Here is a 19,366-nt window from a genome sequence, read left to right as displayed (position 1 = left end):
AGCCTACTCAGCGGCGTCCGAGTTACGTACCGATAGGGACAGAATAGTAAATGTTAGTAATGTTTTGGGGCGAGTGTTTGCCCCAACTGCCACTCTAAGTGACTACTAGCCAATCACAGCGCGTCTTTTTCGGGACTTGGCAGAATCCAGTTGATTAAAACTATCACGTACCGTGGAGAGAGCTATGTGTGGACAGAATACTGTAGGAGGACCTCAGGGGGTTTGTGAACAGGGAAAGGAAGAGAGATTGAACGTATTGTAAGTTGGACAATGGTATCCAAGACAGTGGTTTTGAAAAGCAAATGATGCCAGCAGACAGGAAGGAAAGAGGGGGAAAGAAAGACATGGATAACATCATGCATACAAAAACAAAGACATCTTCTGCCTGGTGTTGAAGTTAAGTCCTCCATGAGTACCGCTGTACGTAGATTAAACAGATGTGAGGCTTTGTCGATTCACATACAAGGGAGGGGGGATAACGGAGGGAAAATGAGAGGGAGAAGCAATGAGCTAATATCTCAGTCCTTTAGACGATGATCCTCTGGAATGGTGACAGCGGGGATTATTATTTTTTGGCGCAGCTGGAATTGAGTGCAGTGAGGGGGAGAGGGTAATATGATGGCTAAAGAGAATAAGAAGAGATGGGGGGGGGGGGGTGGGGGCACTTCAGTTGATGTATGAGATTGTTCTGGCTCTGAGTAAAGGAGGAGACTTGAGCCCACAAACCTGTCTCATTTAAGATGGATGGAAAATAGCAAGAAGCTGCATTTTGGGTAGAGATAGACCTGCAGTGCATTGTGCCAGGAGGGAGCAGTTTGTGTTTTTGGACTACGGCACTCTGTGTGAAAGCATGATGAATCCTTGTTAATGATTCGCTGTCAAGTGCAAAACTTAAACTTGTTTCAATTTCTCAATGAAAACAATCTCAAAGCCCCAAAAGTCTTTTGCTTTGTTTTTCCTTTTCCTTTTTTTTTTCCTTACTGTGGGGAACGTTCCAGACGTGGGATTTGAACAGGGATCTGATGCCATATGGCCATGAAGCTAGTCTAGTCGTAACCCTGTGGTTATGTTGGCTGGTGCTGTGTCGTCCCGCAAGCCTGCATCGGTGACCTTTTGCTTTTCTCTCTTGGCCTTTGTCTAGCTTTCTGTTGCTTTCGCTTTTGTCATTTGCTTCTTATTTCTTTTTGTTTCTCTACTCATTTCCACTCCCTATATCTCTGTCTGTCTGTCTGTCTGTCTGTCTGTCTGTCTGATGATGCATGGATGGCACAGCTGACAAGGGCCAGTGGGACTTGTAGGGGGGGGCGGTATATAGAGAGATGGATGGATTTGAGGGGGAAAGGGAAACTATAAGAAGGTCAAAGCCATCTGGTCTTGTGCTGGCCTCCTGGGATGTGTGTGTTTTCACACTGCAGTACACCAGTCAGTCCTTAGTTGTAATTGCATCAACGCACGTCATAGTAGCAGCCTTGACACAATGTTGTGTGTATGGGTGTGGGTTTCCTATTGTTCCTCTATGAGTGACTCAAAGTGTGTGTGTGTGTGCGCACTAGCCGATATAAATATATGACAACTGGTAAATGTGTATTTCTTGTGTACTGTGTTGTACAGTATGTTATTTCATATGTACTGTGTGGACAGTTGGAGGGACTGTGCGTGCATATAATTATTACATTGTTTTTGTGTGTGTATGAAGCTATCAACCATAGCACTACATGTTTTATTCTTTCGTGTCATCATGACACTGCAGTCAGTCTGCTGTACACTAGACTGACAAAAGAAACTCCTCTTATTCATTGCCCCAATCCGATTTCTCCACCAGAAAAGCCATGTTATGCAATGGACAGCTTTTACTGGCTCCATTGTCTTAACATCAGAACAGGGTCTGAGCCGAGATGCAGCTGTCAATGGAAATTTAAGTGCTGTCAGGGGAAAATATGCATTTCCAACTTGGTTCTGCTTCAAAACCCACGTTGACGTTTGAAAGCTACATGGCTGTCAGCTTAATCTTTTGTTGGTTCCAGAAAAATGCTCTCATCTGACAACTGTGAGGGAATCGGACTGTAGTCCTAAACCACAGCAGAATAAGCTAAATTTGGAAGGAGAGGCAAAAACAGTACAAAAGAACAGAATAGTTTTTTTGTTCCAGTATTTACTGGACTAATATCATCAGCTCATCTGCATGTTTTCGACTTTTACCTTTGTCTTGTTTGTGATGTTGTCTGGGTGACTGAAATTCCCCCACGGGATCAATAAAGGTATCTATCTACAGTATCTATGTCCCGTCACGTCCTGACAAAGGCAAAAGGCTGAAACATATTGATAATATGATGAAATTTGCCAATGATCAAGCGTGCTCAACGGCTTAAGTATGTTACTTTGAAATGGTTTACATGTTGTCTGCCTACTCAAAGTGGGAGGATGAGAAAACACAGGAGCAGTATGTTTCAACTGTGAAATATCATCAGTAAAATGTTTAAATGGCTTGTTTTCTTAGCTCTTTTTATGCAAAGGGCTATACTGCTTTCTTACAAGTAAGTATCATGCTAGCATGCCCCTTTTAAGAGCTGAAAAGGAAAATGAAATCACATTTTAGGGTTTGAGGAGATGGTGATCTCACAACTTCAAGGTTGTTTAAGCTTCAGTCTGACCCTTCACTTAACTCATTCAGTGCCTGACTTATTTCTGGCAGTTTGGGTCTGAGTGCCATTTTTTTTTAACGTCTTATCCAGTGGCACAGGGCTTATGATACAACGGACGTCTTAGACGTCGAGTGGCACTGAATGAGTTAACTATCCAGACCCCTCACAGCATTCATGAGGGGAGAATTGACCACATCTCATACGGTCAATGAGGGCAGGAGTCATACAGCTAAAGGACGTGCCATATCTGGGTTAATTTGTCCATAAAAGAGCGTAACATGAAGATCAGTAGTCGATAACCTCCCTACACTTGAGGCACGTGCGGTCCATTCCGTCTTTGAACTCTGCAGCTCCTCTGCAGATATCTAGGCCAGTCATAACTTGTTTTCGTCTCTCCCCAAACAGCGACTGTCCCAATGAAGGGTCATGGTTAGTTGAATGTGACCGGGCAGAAAGCAGGGCATGTCAACATCCAGCAGCTGGCCTCCGTAAGGAAAGGACACTTAGTTGACTAATCTTACTTCCTTGTCACAGACCTTAATTGCCTGGCTTACTTGAGCAGGAAGAGTTAAAAGTGGCAAATTCTGGTGGCAAATTGTCCCCCTTCCTCCTGTGTTATTTATTTGCCAGAGAAGTCGGGGGGGGGGGGGGGGCGGAAGTGGCTCAAAGTTCGGTGAACTTTGAAGTCTGTTTTGGTTGGCACGTCATTGATGCCAGGAAGACGGGAAGGCCTCTCATGATGAACCAGAGTCTCCCGCTGATGGGCTGACTTCACAGACAACAGAGGAGCTTGGACACAGCCAGGAGCTTATCTTCAACATGCCAGCTCACTAGTGAGTTCTCTGTTAAGGGCTCTCAAAGGAGTCATGGGGTCCTGTGAATAATTCCAACAGATTATTATTCAAATCAACTTTCTTAATGTTCAAAGGAGTCTTGTGGCTTCTTTAAATACTTACTTTCCTTATACTGTACTTACTGCATGCAGCTGTCTTGTGGCTTAATGTTGAGACAGACATTTTGCAGAGCCATCACAAATCTGAATAAGAACAAAGTATCAGATGTTAAAAGGTGTGTGTGTGTGTGTGTGTGTGTGTGTGTGTGTGTGTGTGTGTGTGTGTGTGTGTGTGTGTGTGTGTGTGTGTGTGTGTGTGTGTGTGTGTGTGTGTGTGTGTGTGTGTGTGTGTGTGTGTGTGTGTGTGTGTGTGTGTGTGTGTGTGTGTGTGTGTGGTGGTGGGTGTGAAAGCGAGAATTGGGAAGAGAGTGAAAACAAATGCTCAGTCTCACTCAACTCTACCGTACAGAATGGGGAAATGAGAGAATAGAGTCTCTTGCAGGTGAATGCAGAGCTCGGTGATTAAAGGGGAAGTTCACACCAAGATGAACTGTCAAGGGCCGCTCACGCCAAAAAAGCACTCGCACCAAACAGTGATAAAGGGCCGTGGATTAACTTGTCTTTGCATCCAGGCTCCAAGCAGCTTTATTGGAGAGCTGATCAAGGAGCTTGTGTGGAAGAGATCTATTAAATAACCAAAAATAAATGTGTCTCTGATATGTGAGAAATAGACCACGCTGACAGAACCACTTGTACCTATTGAAGAGGGAAAGAATCGATTTTCTATGTCCTCTCTTCTCTCACTATCTATCCCTCTCTTCTTCATGTCCACCAGGGTTCACCATTCTAAATCCTGTCACATCTATATCCATCCTCTATTCCCTCAATTATTTCATTACCCAGCTCTCTCTACCTCTTTTCCTTCTCTTTCCTTCACAACCACTAGTCACTCTTCCACCCATCTCTCCAACCTATCTCCTTGCTGTTCTGCGCTCTCATCGCTAGTATTGTCCCCTTCCCTCCCCTCCTCCTGCATCACTTTTCTCATCCTCTCTCTTGCTCTCTCGCTTTCTCTCTGTCCAGTTTTGTTTACTCTCTTCTTGTCTTTCAAAGTCACTCCCATCCTTCAGGAGGATTTTGAAAGGAGCAATGAGGCTGATACACAGTGAAATTCACAATGTTCAATTTAACCATTTTAAAAGGGTTTCCAATTTTACACTTTAAACAGTTAAATGAACACTCCTGGTTCTACTGTGTACAGATGGCTTCTGGCTGACACTATGATGTCACAGAGGACAGCACAGGATAGGATACAGTGAGCAGTCTGAATACAACAGTTGGTAAGGTTGATAAGCCAGTCTGTTTAGAGTAGGGTCATATTCAGTATATTGATTAGTTGGTCATATGCCTCCTGCTCATTTGTTACATGTATGCGGCGTGTTTGATTTGTACTGAGTTTTGCATTGGCTCGTTTTTGACTGAGTTTCAAGCCCTGTACAGCCAAGCACAATTGAAAGATGCACGTGAAGGCATGTTTAGCTTATTTGATGTGCACTATTGAGGACGATTAACTTCTACACTGCTTCTGAAAGAGTGTGCATGGTACATTATTCAACATTATCGGCCTGTTGTTAAAGATGAACAGGAAAAGAGCAAGGAATCTATTATGTTTTGGAAAATTGGGTCAGGGGAAATAATGGAATGTTAAAGTGAAATGTGTAACCATGGTAACCATGGTTATTGTGCATGCAGAGAAGATGTTCTCTGCGTTATGAATTGTAAAAAACACACAGTATAATGAAATGGACCTTTTAACGTTTCTTGACTAAAATAGACCAAACAGGCTGGAAGTGTTTACTAGTCTATAGAGAGTGTTTGATAGAGAAAGAAAGAGAGAGAGGCAGGGGCACAGGATGAGAACACGTGTACTGTAGTTTGGAAGTCTTGTGGCCAACGTGACAGACTGACACACTTTTCACAGGATGATGTTGTGGGTGAAAAAAGAAAAGGGTACAGTCCCTGGCTTTCTCTTTCTGACATGAACAAATATGTAGACTTGTGATTGACTCTCAATAAGACCCAAATTATGGGTCTGATTCCCCACCCTATACGCAGGTGAGTCATGTCAGAAAAGGCGAACCAGAATGACTGGAATGCATCTGTGTCATTTTAGATTTTAGCTATAGCCATTATTTTACGCTTTGGCTATTCAAAAATAGCAGATCTACAAGCTCATGAGCTTGAAGATCTGCTATTTTTGAAAAATCATTAAAACGTCCAAATCTTTGAATACAGTATATATTCTTTTAAAGCGAACAACTTTTCATGTCAAGAGACCCCCCCCCCCCCCCAGAAGCAAAGATTTGAGTTAGAAATGTTCTCTTTAAAAAAAGAATATATATATATATATATATATATATATTATATATATATTCAAAGACTTCACACATTTTCATGATTTTTCAAAAATAGCAGATATCTGCTATTTTTGAATAGCCAAAGACATCGTAAAATGACACAGATGCGTTCCCGGTCTTAATGGATTAACTGGGAACGTTCCGACTCCAAGACAGCCGCTCTTCCTCCTGAGCCTGGTACAGGAATAACGGGATGGGCCATATGATGCAAGAAGACTGTATAACAGATGCATGTTATAGACAATGCGGTACACATGACTGTCTACAATTCTACATACAGCATTGAATGGTATACAGAAGAGGCCATAATGATGGCAACAAGGCCGAGGTTGTTTTGACTTTTGCTGCACTGGCACATTGATGGCCACGGGTAATGTCATTACACTGAGCACGCGGTGATGTCAGAAGGTCTGGAAATATGCTAGCTTGCAGGTCCTCTCTGTGGCCTTTCCAAGAAAAATGTGTCACGTGTTGACTGATAGTTAATCTGGAGAGGAATCTCCTAATTTGTAGCCTGATGTTTTAGCTGACATTGTTGTCCTCCAATGGGATTTAATTCTGTACTTGGAACTTGATGTCTGTTTGTGATGGTGACCCAGATTTAACTGATAGATAGTAGGAAAGAGGGATAGAGAGAGTAAAGTTACTTAGTGGAGCTGTTGGGTCCTGAAGTCAGTCTCTAAATGCTTTGCTCAACTAGAGACTGAGGACTATCTCACAGCTTTTGGACTGGGTGGAAACAATTAGAGAGAGAGAGAAAAATAGAAAACTACATTGCAGAATTAATCAAAAGTCTTTAGGGTGGCCCTTCATATTGGGACAGTGAGTGGTTTCCAAAGCAGTAGGTGTAGGTTTGTTATTGCCATTCTAGCAACTACCCAATGTATTTGTACTTGTATTTATAGAAGTCCTGAGATGATCAGTAGATGGAGATCATCTGATTGTTAGGTATCGTGAGACTAGCATCCCCTTGACAAATGAAAACGTACTTAAAATGTGTTGTGGCCAAGCCCAGGAGATCTGTCCCTATCAACCTCCCATCTGTTTCTCACTCATATACAGTACTGTACCAGTGGTAGGTCATCTACTGAAGTAGAGCACACGATCAGTGCTTCAGAACTTAGAAACCTTCACAGACATCCAGAAAATGTTCTTTAAAATGGAAAGAGAAACACACGCATGCACGCACACTTGCTCTCTTTACTCTGACACACACACACACACACACACACACACACACACACACACACACACACACACACACACACACACACACACACACACACACAGCTTAGTTTGGTTTAACCCATTAAGACCTGAGGCCGATTCTACAAATGTCTTCTAAATCCTACGTTTAAGAAATTACAATATCATTGGTGCTCAAACTTTTTCATGTCAAGGACCCCCAAAATGATATGTATTTGGCCACGGACCCCCATCTCAACATATTTTGTCCCAGTGACCCCCAGAAGCAAATATTTGATTACAAGCTTGAGTGCCGCGCTACGAGCTTGTAGATCTGCTATTTTTGAATAGCCAAAGAAATCTAAAATGACACAGATGTGTTCCCGACTTTAATGGGTTAAAGCCATGACTCGGCTCTTTTCACCCACAGATATATAAAGAGCTTAACACAATCCAGTCAGCTAGGAAGGCATACTGCCAGCTGTTACAATGAACAGATTAGAGGAGGAAAGTAGGAAACGGGAAAAGATGAACTTTGTGCTGTTGGTAGCATCTTGATGTTTCATTACTGTAACAGCTACAGGCAAGTATCATTCTGGATCTGAGCCATTGGTTCTCAAAGTCTGGTCCGGGGACCCCCAGGAGTCATTGAGGGCGTTCCAATGGGGTCTCCAGCAAAATGAGGATGGTTCTCTACACCAGGGTTTCTCTAAGTGGGTGCTGTGATGCAAGTCCAGGGGTGCTGCGGAATACTTTGATAATATTTGACTTTGTAAAACTAACCTGAGTTGCACTGTACTTGGTGCGTTCTTTTTCAGTCTACGCTTGTAGCATTGTGACGCGTTGTGACGCGTAGATCGCCAATTGTTTGCCGAATGTTCCCCTCAGAATAGGGATGCTGGGGTTAAATGTTTAAAGTTTCCTAATGGAAACTGATATTCTCTCAAGTTTTCCTTGTGACTTAACTGTATCTTCGGGGGAAACATTTACACATTTACTTACAGTAATATGACCGTAATATGACATAAATATAAGGTTCTATAAATTAACAATGCAATTCAGGGGTGCGTGGATGAAAAAGTTGTTTACAGGGGTGCCCTGAGCCAAAAATGTGTGAGAAGCCCTGCTCTATACTCTCTCCACTGTTATGTCCCCACTTACCATATACAGTAGACAACTATAGAAGTTTTTACTAAATATCTAACAACAAACAAACACAAAACATATAAAAATGGGGGTCCATGGCCTAATACGTATCAATTTAGAATATGTGACACGAAAATATTTGAGAACCACTGTTTTAGGCTACCGTACATGTCAAGTATTTTTTGTCTGAGCCTAGGAGAGCACACATACAGTGACTAAGGAGGAGGAGAGCACACATACAGTGACCGAGCTGGCAGCGGCTGATGCCGCAGGATGAAGATGTTATTTATATCTGACATCCATCATATTAAAATAGACGTGACACCTGTTTCTGACAAAATCAAGAAAATGGAAGCTCCTTGAATGCAGAACAATATTTAATTGCGCTGTAAGGCAGTGCAAAGTACAAAATGGCACTTGACATGTACATGTTGACATGGCAACAAAAGTGGGAACGGAAGAACTCTGGTTTGACACATGTTGCCATTCTGTGTTGCATGTGTGTCGACAGACGTTGAAGTGTTCCTTGCCGTTAAAGGTGCTTTTTTTCCTACTTTGTAGTTTGCATTGCCTTATAGCACGATTAAATATTTTTCCTGAATTCAAGGACCCAGTATTTTGGACCAGTTTGGAAGCCTTTCTCCTGCTATTCTTTGTTGTTACCCTTTTCTAATCAAATGATCTATTTACATTTTAGTGCTTTTTGCAAGATAGAACACCTTTTCTTCAAATACAGCAGAGTGCATGTCTTAAGTCGATACATTGGTGCAAACCTATTGTGTCGAGAAAAACTGAGGCTACAGTTTAACATGAAACATTCAAATTTAAAGCACTTCTCTATGTGTGAAGAAACCCCAAGTGTGAGGAAAACACTTTACTTTGAGCTTGAGCAACATAATGCTCTGTTTGTCTGTCTGTGTGTGTGTGTGTGTGTGTGTGTGTGTGTGTGTGTGTGTGTGTGTGTGTGTGTGTGGGAGGGGGGGTAGTCCACTGATGTCAGGGATGTGTTATGCATGGTAATGCTTGGCGTAGGTCCACTCTGGGACACAAAGACTTGGTGTTGTTGTTGGGTACTACTGGTCATAGTTGCTATTTTTTTCACAGTGACAAATCTGATGTTGTGCTATTTTTAGCCAAGTCAGCTGTGTATGTGGTTGGTTATAACACAAGTTTGTAGTCCTAGTATAATAGATCAACAACAACAATGCACTGAAAAAATATATATCCTCATAATTACATTTTTTTTAATAATAATCCTCATAATTAATTAAACCCTCATTACAAAAAAATGCCTTCTTTTTGCTATGAAAAGCTCTGATATCGTAATTTTCAAGCCTTTATTTGTATAGGACAGTGAAGAGAGACAGGAAATGGCAGGAGAGAGAAATGGGGAAGGACATGCAACAAAGGTTCTCGGTCGGATTCAACAGATGCCCCATCTAAACAGTTTTTATGGTTTAATCACTGTGATGGGAAGTGATAATTACATTAGTTAATGAGTTGTAACAGGTTCCTTTTACAGTACCCGTGTTGTACTTTGCTATTTTACTTATCTAGTATGTTGACATTTTGTGACCGTATTATTTATTGATTATATTTTTTGCAGTATATGTTCAACAGCTCAACAGGCTCTCTCTTCCTACCTTTCTCTCAGGCTCAGCTAGAAGCCCAGAAGGCCACCCAGGATTTCCAGAGGGCCACGGAGGTTCTACGGGCAGCAAAGGAAACCATCTCCTTGGCAGAGCAGAGGCTTCTAGAGGAGGACAACCGGCAATTTGACTCTGCCTGGCAGGAGATGCTTAACCATGCCACTCAGAGGGTGAGGACACAGTGAAGGGTGCTTTTTTGTTTCTTTAGGGGTCGTTCTATTTGCATCTCACCTGCACTAAACTCTTTCCATGGTTAATTCTGTGTATTGACTTATCATGACTTCTGACCGGCTTCTGCAGGTGATGGAGGCAGAGCAGACGAAGACGAGAAGCGAGCTGGTTCACAAGGAGACGGCCGCTAAATACACATCAGCCATAAGTCGCATGAAACAGCTGGAGAAGAAACTCAAACGCACTATCAACAAGTCCAAGTGAGTCCCCTGCTCTGTTCTGACTACTAGCAACCACATTGCTATGCTACTTTCTGCTTGCATTCATTCCGTTGGATGAATGCTAGGTAGAGCACCAATAATGACACAGCAATAAGAGAGACATACAAAAAAATCAAGTTATGCTTCCCCATTCTTTCTTAGACACTGAAACTTGCCCAAAATGCAAAGTTAATTTGCAAACCACATTGAATAGGTCTCTGAAAATAAAGTCAGATGATCGAGGGGGAGGTCGAACTTGTCGTTCCTCTTCTGAAATATCACTAAATGATGACACTGTCACTACATGGAGACATTGAAAGAGGCAAAGATACAGCGTCAATGTTAAATCTTTGAAAATACTTAGTTGGGTAATGTCATTTTATAAAATTGCAAATAGGACACTGGCTGTGTCCTATTTGCGGCACATTCAACAGAACGATGAGATCTATTATAGATAATATAACCAAAGATAATCAACTAAACAAGGAATTAAATATATGTGTAACATAAAAAATGTGATATACAGTATGTAACTGTTTCCCGGTGATTCTCCGATATTAACAAACAATCAGAGTTGTGGACTGTTAAATAAGGTACTTTATCTCTCAAAACGACTTTAGAGGCAGGTTACCACAACAACAAGGGGAACCTTATTGACCTACTGAGTGTAAGGATCTTTTTAAAAAGCCATTTCCCTTCATGTCAACAAGGACCCTTGAACAAAAGACAGGAAATTCTTAACCTAAACCTAACCTATTCTTAACCACTGTTCAACGAAATTGTTAATCCTCAACCACAACTTATGTAAGACATTCCGTGAGTGCCGTGTCCATACATCACTCATTAGACAGTGTTTGTGGAAGGCAGTGTCAGGCACACTCCTATAGTCTTTCCAGCTGTCAGAGTGAGCTCATTGGCCAACACTCCCAACGGGGTTGAAAGTTCTCTCTGCATTGCCTCTGTTAGCCCTGACCTGCATAACATATTGCTTGCTGTTGGAAACCATGTGGGTATTTACATACATTGTTAAAGGAGTAGTTCACCCAAAAAAGTATGTATTTTCTATCAATTACACACCCCATGAAGCAATGAATTCATGGAGGTTATTTAGTTTTTGTCGCATTCCTAAACCAATAATTTGATGACCGGCGGTCTCTCGGTAAGAGACTCAAAGTCTCAAAGACTCAAAGTCTCCTACCGGATACATTAGCATCTTTATGCCGCTAAGAAAATGATTGGCTTTGGAATGTGACAAAAACAAAAAAATCTCCATGAATTCAAGGCTTCAAGGGGTGTGTAATGATAGTGTTGTAGTTTTGGGTGAAGTACACCTTTAATATACTGTAGGCATTCCCAATACGAATGGAACCCTTAGGGCCTTTTTTAAAATACCTATTATATCGCAAGGGAACGTCAGTTTTCAGTTTCACTCAGCTGAGTGCTGCCCACATAGGAGCACGGAGGGGGAGCAGTTCGGGGTTAAGTGTCTTGCTCAGGGACACTTCGACACAGTGCTGAGGGCTGGAATCGTACCTCCGGACTCCCAGACGGGCTCTCTAACCATTCAGCTATGGCTGCCCCTTTACAAAAGGAACAGAACCTCTAACTCTGGCAGTGTTAGTTCCATATTCTACCCATAGTGTTTTAGGATCACGGTCAGTTTAAGTTAACAGATGTGCTGTTAATTTTGTGTGTGAATGGAGCTGGCTTATGTTTAAGGCTTGCTGTGTGTTGCCTCAGCTGTGGGTTAATCCATTCTGCACAGCTAACGCATCCACCCCCTTCCAGGTTGTCATGGCAATAATGTTGCTACAGTGCTTTTCTGGGTTATTTGTTTTTCCTTTCCTATTGCTTCTAACCCCCCTCCCTCTCTATCCCCTTTCTTCCACAGGCCTTACTTTGAGCTGAAGGCAAAGTACTATCTGCAGCTGGAGGTATGTGCTGGCTACTGGCTTGTAGCATACTTCCAATAGCCCAGTGATTGCATCTTAAGTTTGTAATGACTGTGTTGTTGTGGCCATAGCAGGGGTTATTTCTAGGCTATTTTGGTTTATCTTTGGTAAACAACCTTGACCTTGAACTGTGAACATCATTTTACAAGTAATCTCTGCTCTAGAAGATTGCCTTTTTGGTGCTACAGGTACACCCTATATCCACTAAACCCTTACCTTTGTAGCATTGCATTAGATGGCCTCTCTGTCTACAGTAGCTTACCAAATTTTGCAGTTAGCCAGGTTCCTACTATTGAATGTTAATCAACAGGAAAATAAAATGTATTCTTTGGTGTTCTACCAAGTTGATATGTCTGACATCAATAATTAATGTGTTTTGAGAAATGTGTTTTCATTGTCACCATCACACTTTAATCTAAAGCCTGATTTATACTTTGTGGTAGGGTTGTCCGATATTGGCTTTTTTACCGATAACCGATATACCGATATTGTCCAACTCTTAATTACCGATACCGATATCAACCGATACCGATATATGCGGGGATTATTGTGATTAGGGTAAGCTCAAATTTCATATCATACACACCATATACAGTAAGAACTCCTGTAACTTATTTATAAAGCAAAAAAATATATAGGTATCGTTTTTTTTCAAAAACCGATACCGATATTTTCCCCGATATCAATTTTTATGCTAATATCGGCCGATAATATCGGGAGGCCGATAATATCGGACATCCCTACTTTGTGGGCTGTCTGAAATCCCAGATCTTCTGCACGCAACAAAGTATAAAATAAGCACAACACCCCTCCCTTATACATTGTGCTGCTTGTGCTCTAGCAATTGAAGAAGAATGTGGATGAGCTCCAGGCCAAGCTGTCCCAGGCCAAAGGCCAGTACAAGACTGCCCTCAAGAACCTGGAAATGATCTCTGACGAGATCCATGAGCGCCGCCGCAATTCCACCATCGGCCCCCGGGGGCGGGGTGTCGGCGCCGAGGGAGACAGCGTTGCTGGGGACGACATCTCCAGCTTCAAGATGGAGTCAGATGGTATTTCCAGTAAGTACAAGAGTCCTAATTGTGCTGCAACAGAACCGAAACAAGTCTTTTTTTCTGTATAATTTAACCCATTTTAAGGATTGAATACTTTATTAGTCAGAAACAGAACGTGGTACAGTAAGACATTAAAGCTAAACGGATAACACAAAAAGGTCCTGGGGACTTGTTTCCATTGTGGTCCTGGTCCATTCAAGCCGGTAACGTCTCTGTGTCATTTTAGTTCAGTTGCTATAAAGCAACATAATTTTTTTAATTGTTTTTTTAAAAAAGATTTGAAGGTCTTCAGAAAACGTTACATTTAGGATTTAGAAGGCGTTTTTAGAATCGGTCTCGGGTCTAAATGGGTTAATGCCTTCATTAAGGTGGAAGATAAACAACGGACTGTGGCTGCTGTAGAGCCTGTGCAGATAGAAAGGAGCACTGTTGTGGCAAAATCTTAACATTCATTTATACTTCATCAAAGATTTAAAAAAAATATATATATATATATATTTATTCTTTTTTTAATTATTATTTTTTTCCCTGACTGGGAAAAAGTGTTGACGTTGACAACTTTCAGTGGAAAATATTCCACTTTGTTGAATGAAAATGATTATTCAGCATATTTTAGGTGTTGTTTTTAACTGCTGCAACTCTAGATACTGTATCAGTTCTCAAGTCCTTGGAGCCTGCAGAGTTGTTATGTACATGAAAACATAACTAATCTTAAAAAGATCTTGAAAGCACTTGGCATGCAATGGCTTTGTTGTCAACATACCATTGTGAGTGGTATCAAGCCTGGATCTAATGTGTGGCGATTAGCGGAGCATCGCCACTCCCACCCACTGATTATGTGTGTATTCAGTTAATTCACGTGTATTCAGTTCATTCACGTGATGACGTTGCCCAGCCGCACTCACTTTTATTAATGCAATGACGTCACTCTACCTGCCTGAGTAGAGTTGCCGTCTCGTCTCTCGTTTGCTGCAGCGGTCCGCGTGTTTATTTGTTTGTAGCCACTCAAAGTTAGGTTTTGTCACATGGATCGGGTTGCTCGGAATCGGAGGATACAGGTTCATTGGAGGATCACACTAAGAGGACGCATTTGCTCTGGGGATCGTTGCGATCATCGGGAGTAAACCCTCGGAGGAGTGGGGATTTAACCAGCGAACTTTCTGCACGTTCGTTACTCACGGTCAGAAAGTGTGCTGGTTAAATCCCCACTCCTCCGCAGCCAGTCCTCACGGAGCTCCGACGAGACGCCAACTCTACTCAGGCAGTTAGTGACGTCATTCCATTCATAAAAGTGAGTGCGGCTGGGCAACGTCATCACGTGAAATTAACTGAATACACGTGAATGAACTGAACACACACATAATCAGTGGGCGGGAGTGGCGATGCGCAGCTAATCGCCACAAATGCATGAGTCTGATTTGATCCACACTATAAGGCAATGGCCAATTAGGAAAGGTAGAGCCCTCACTTGTCTTAACTCTCTTAATTCCTGTGTCCATACCATTCTTCCAAACCCACATGTACAGTATAGTGCTTATTCCAGATCAGTTTAGTTTATGGCACTGATAGTGTGAAACTGCAGCTGAACTGTGGAGAAGCAAGTTGGTGGTCCACCTCCATTCGGCCTTGATTATGAGATATATATGTGGTCCCCATGGTAACCGCATGGCACCAGAGCATTAGCCAACCCAAATGCAGACAAGGTTATTGCTGTTGCATGTTAACCCGTATTAAAAAGGAATGTGCTGTATTGGCTGTAATTTTAATTGGACAGTTTAAAGTGCATGGGTGTGAGCACACATGTAGACATGCAGTAAAAGTAAGCAATGACAATTTAATCGTTATCTCTTTGCTTAGGGTAAGGGTTTAGGTTCCTCCAGGTTGGTTCATGGTTGTGTAACACACACACACACACACACACACACACACACACACACACACACACACACACACACACACACACACACACACACACACACACACACACACACACACACACACACACACACACACACACACACATTTGATGAGGTTTTGTATCTGTTGGCTCCTCCTCCCTGTCACTATGATGTACATTTCTCTCTGTTTCATATCTTCCATTTCTCGCTTCTCTCATCTCCTCCTCCTCTCCTTTAGTCTTGTTTAGTCTCAATGCTGTGATGCAGATACTGCAAACGTTAGTCACTTAGATTAATTTCTCCCCATCCCTCTCTTTTGTCTTTCTCTCCCTCTTGTCTTTATCTGCCTCCTCCGCCTCTTTGTCCTCCCATCCGTTTCCTCTGCTTTCCATCCATTCCCTCTCTCCATCATCTGAAATCCCTACCACTGCCCCTCTGTTCCACTGCTGTCACCCTTTCATCTCTCTCATCCTCTGTTCCATCCCTCCCTCTATACTGTATGTCTCACTGCCTTTCTTCCCATTAATTCTTCATCTTCCCCAACATTCTCTCCGTCCCTCTAACGTCACCGTTCTCTCTTTTCAGTGACGTCAGTGTGTTTTGAGGATGAGGCGTGCAGCAGCAGTGTCATGTCTGAGGAGGACGACTCTGAGACTCGATCCACCTGCAGTCTCAGCTCCTCGCCCAACAGCCCGCAGGACCTCCTCACAGCCTGCCCCTTCACCAGCTCTTGCTCCTCTCCTTCCTCGTCGCCGTCGCCCAGCCCCTCTCCTTCCTCTTCATCCTCCTCTTCCTCGCCAGCTCCCCTGTCGTCGAGGCCCTGCAGCCTGGACCTCCCCAGTACGGTGTCGCTGTCCGACTTCGGCCTCATCTCACCCGTCCTGGGCCCGCGCAGTGAGTGCAGCGGGGCGTCCTCACCTGACTGTGACCTGGAGAGAGGTGGGTGATGTGTGTGTGTGTGTGTGTGTGTGTGTGTGTGTGTGTGTGTGTGTGTTTCAGCTTTGAGGCAGACACTGCAGTGCAAGTGTGTGCGCGTGCAGAAAACAAACAGAAGTGAGATGAATGGTGTGTTAGAATCTATTCCCAGTATGACATGTGATATTGTGGTACCTGAGAATCTGTTCCCAGTAAGATATATGATATTGTGGTGCCTGTCTGACTCAACACCTGCGCCACAGGAAAAGCCTATTAGTCAAAGTGACAGCCAACCAGGTGCAGGTGGCCTGCATGCACTTGCTGCTTTTACCTCTGGGTCCATAGTGCAATTTGCTTCGGCTCATTTGGATGGAGGAAAGCTCTCGGCTGCTGTGTTTCATATGTCAGTCATGATAGGGAAAATCTTTGTGGAAGGGATTTGCGTGGCCTCTGAATGTACAGTACATGACTGGAAACGTTTTTTGTAGGGTTTCTAGAGTGCATACCTTTCACAAATACACCAACAGTAATGCATGAAGCAGCAGCAGGACTTTCAGGCAATGAATCCCAGTGCTTTAACTGTGAACAATTATCCATTCTTGTTATTATTGTATCAGAAAACAACATCATTTCTTCTGTGGTTCAGGTGACAGAGCAGAAGGAGCAGAAGGGGATTTGGACAACACCCCTAACAACAATAATAACTCCACAACTAACACCAGGAAGCTCCTTACCCTGGAGGGTCGCTTCAGCTTTCTCAATCTGCGACGCCCGCGTACGGATAGCACCAGGAAATTGGACGGTGACAGCCCAACCTCTCCCCAGAATCCCATCCAGACCATCACCCATTAACCAAAAGGAAGTTTGGGTTTGAGGGGGAAAAGGGCCACTCTTAACCAAACTGTCTGATTAAAGATAAGATCGTCATGCTAACTGTCACAGCTATGTGCCATTTGTGAACTCTATGAACAATGAGTGACTAAATGTTATGGTCTGTGTATATACAATACGGTTCCTATGGATCATAGTAATGATGTTAATGACTGTCTGCGTTCTAGGATTTTTGTGTTTTCTTAGCCCCACTTCCTGACCATTCACTTTTGAACGTTAAAAGCTAAAGTATCACAGTTTTGGAGTATGGATATATGTTGATAGTGAGTGGTTATGGAAGGGAAATAGGGGTCCAGGTTTTTCTTTTTTTTTTTTTACTGTTGATGCTGATGGATTACTGCACTTAATGTCAAAAAGTAAATACACTGCATATGCTACCTTTTGATTTGAGATTATTCTTACAACTTTTGTACTTCTGTGACTGCCTTCCTTTAATACCAAATGGAAAATGAGGGCTGGTGATAAAAACGGAGGACTTTTGAGTTTGGCATGCTTTAAAGCATTGAATGGTCATCTACTGCTTAGTATTTTAAAAGAAGAAGTCACAGGTGTAGTTTAATGAATAACCTCAATAATAAACCTTCACATATATGCCCTTATAAATACCTGTACTATGGAATATGTTGTTTTTTTGCATTCAGAAAGATGTATGGGCGTCATGGTACATCATGGGCCCTCAAGCATTACTAGTTCTACTTCAGTTTCCATTGAGTTGCATAAAAGACTACCCACATCCACAGGCAGTGTAAGCATGTGATCAAGTCTGGATCTTGCATATACTATGGGGAATTGGACCATGAGCAGGCTATCTTTATAGATTTGAAGAGGATTTGATTCTCAAAATGGCCCATAATGGATTGGTTAGAGAATATGCATAGAAGTGAAGAATGACTTGTTTTTCCACCTCCATGACCCATTTGTTCAATTATCACTTCTGCTTTTGTGTGGTGGCAGAGAAATGGGTGTCCAGATCTTGAGACGGCATGCACACTTTCTCCTGAGGATGATCATAATAAAAGATAAAGCAATAAAATAACATAATTCTGAGTGTTCACAGATATTTATAAACATGGACCTTTTTCTGGAATGAGATGTCCACATTAAAAATGGAGACATCTATATGTCATCTATCTGTATTTTAAACACAGCCAAGATTGCAGGGCTCTTGAGTGCAGAGGGAGTAAGTTGCCCGATGAAACTGCTGCTGGAATGTGTTAGTGAGTGAAGTGATTTGTGTACATTGGCAGAATGATGGATGAGTGATATTTGAGATTGCATCCTCTGCACAGTGTCAACAAAATGGATCTGTATTAGCGGTTAGATACACGCTGTCCAAAATGTACCACAGTAGTGTGTAGGATTATACTGTATGTGTGGACTTGGCTATGTTACATTAGTTTAAGATGAACCTTTATATGCTCAATTTTTGTGTTATTTGTCTTTGTAATGCACTTGTCACATTATGAGAGAAAACATCTGCCATTGTTGGCATGCGTCATTGAAATTAATTGTTACCAATTGTTAAATAAGTTGAATATAATTAACTTGTGGTTGACAGTACCGTACCTATTACTTTCAGTGAGGCATGCTCAATTGTTGATTAGCTTGAGTGCCAAATATAAAAATCACATTGTGAACAGTGTTGGGTGATGAAAAATAACTGTCTAAAATGAAAAAAAAAATCCTTTACAAGCTTCCTCTCCTTGCGTCTTTGTAGTAGCGTTAAGAAAGTGTGCAAGGAACGGAGACTGTTAGGAAAGCATTGCTTCCTGTAAACTTTATCCTGTCTATGTGTGTACAACATGTAATGTTATGCGTGTATTACGTGTCACATTCTGGTGTGGAATTAATGATGTACCCATGACCAATGTCCTTTGATAGCTGTATTTTTCCAGTGGGCCATGTTATGGTAGAACTTTCCGTCTTATTTCCACATCTTATGTGCCTGTTTTTCAGAGAGTAAAATAAAAGGTTGTTCACTGCATTGTCGCCCTGCTCTCATCCAAGTCTATTTGCTGTTTGAATGGTACAGTAAGTCATCCAGTATGCTTTTAAATTGGCTAATGTTATACACCATTGAGATTGCATCCTCTGCACAAAAAAAATCATAATTCTATACTGTAATGACCCAAATATGTCATACTATAGACTATAGAGCCATGCCATACAGAGACGTTTGGGGGCGCTGGAAGCAATATCAGGGGGATGCTGAGGTCCTATTGGGGGTGGGGCAATTTAATATATTCAAGTGCACATTTTCTTTTTTTTCATTAACTCTGCAGTCAAATGAGGTGTGGTTTCTGAATTGTGTGTAGTTGCACATTTTTTATTGGGACGATGGAAGATTGGCTAG

At 42.2% G+C, this 19,366-nt stretch overlaps 1 protein-coding gene across 1 annotated transcript in view; it reads left to right on the top strand.

Annotated features, from left to right (window-relative positions):
* The window catches only part of sh3bp5b (SH3-domain binding protein 5b (BTK-associated)), a 31,692-nt gene extending 12,691 nt beyond the window's left edge, over nt 1-19,001 (top strand). The window contains exons 4-9 of the mRNA XM_084052120.1: nt 9,877-10,041; nt 10,172-10,302; nt 12,194-12,236; nt 13,096-13,315; nt 15,793-16,146; nt 16,769-19,001. Coding sequence (XP_083908246.1) covers nt 9,877-10,041; nt 10,172-10,302; nt 12,194-12,236; nt 13,096-13,315; nt 15,793-16,146; nt 16,769-16,974 — 1,119 coding nt within the window. The 3' untranslated portion in view covers nt 16,975-19,001. The remainder of the gene's footprint in view (nt 1-9,876; nt 10,042-10,171; nt 10,303-12,193; nt 12,237-13,095; nt 13,316-15,792; nt 16,147-16,768) is intronic.
* The last annotated feature ends 365 nt before the right edge of the window (nt 19,002-19,366 follow it).

Source organism: Gymnoscopelus microlampas (genome assembly GCF_963454915.1).
Source record: "Gymnoscopelus microlampas genome assembly, chromosome: 3".
NCBI classification, from domain to species: Eukaryota; Metazoa; Chordata; class Actinopteri; order Myctophiformes; family Myctophidae; genus Gymnoscopelus; species Gymnoscopelus microlampas.
The sequence above is the reverse complement of the archived record's forward strand: the minus strand, read 5'-3'. Positions and strand labels throughout refer to the sequence as shown.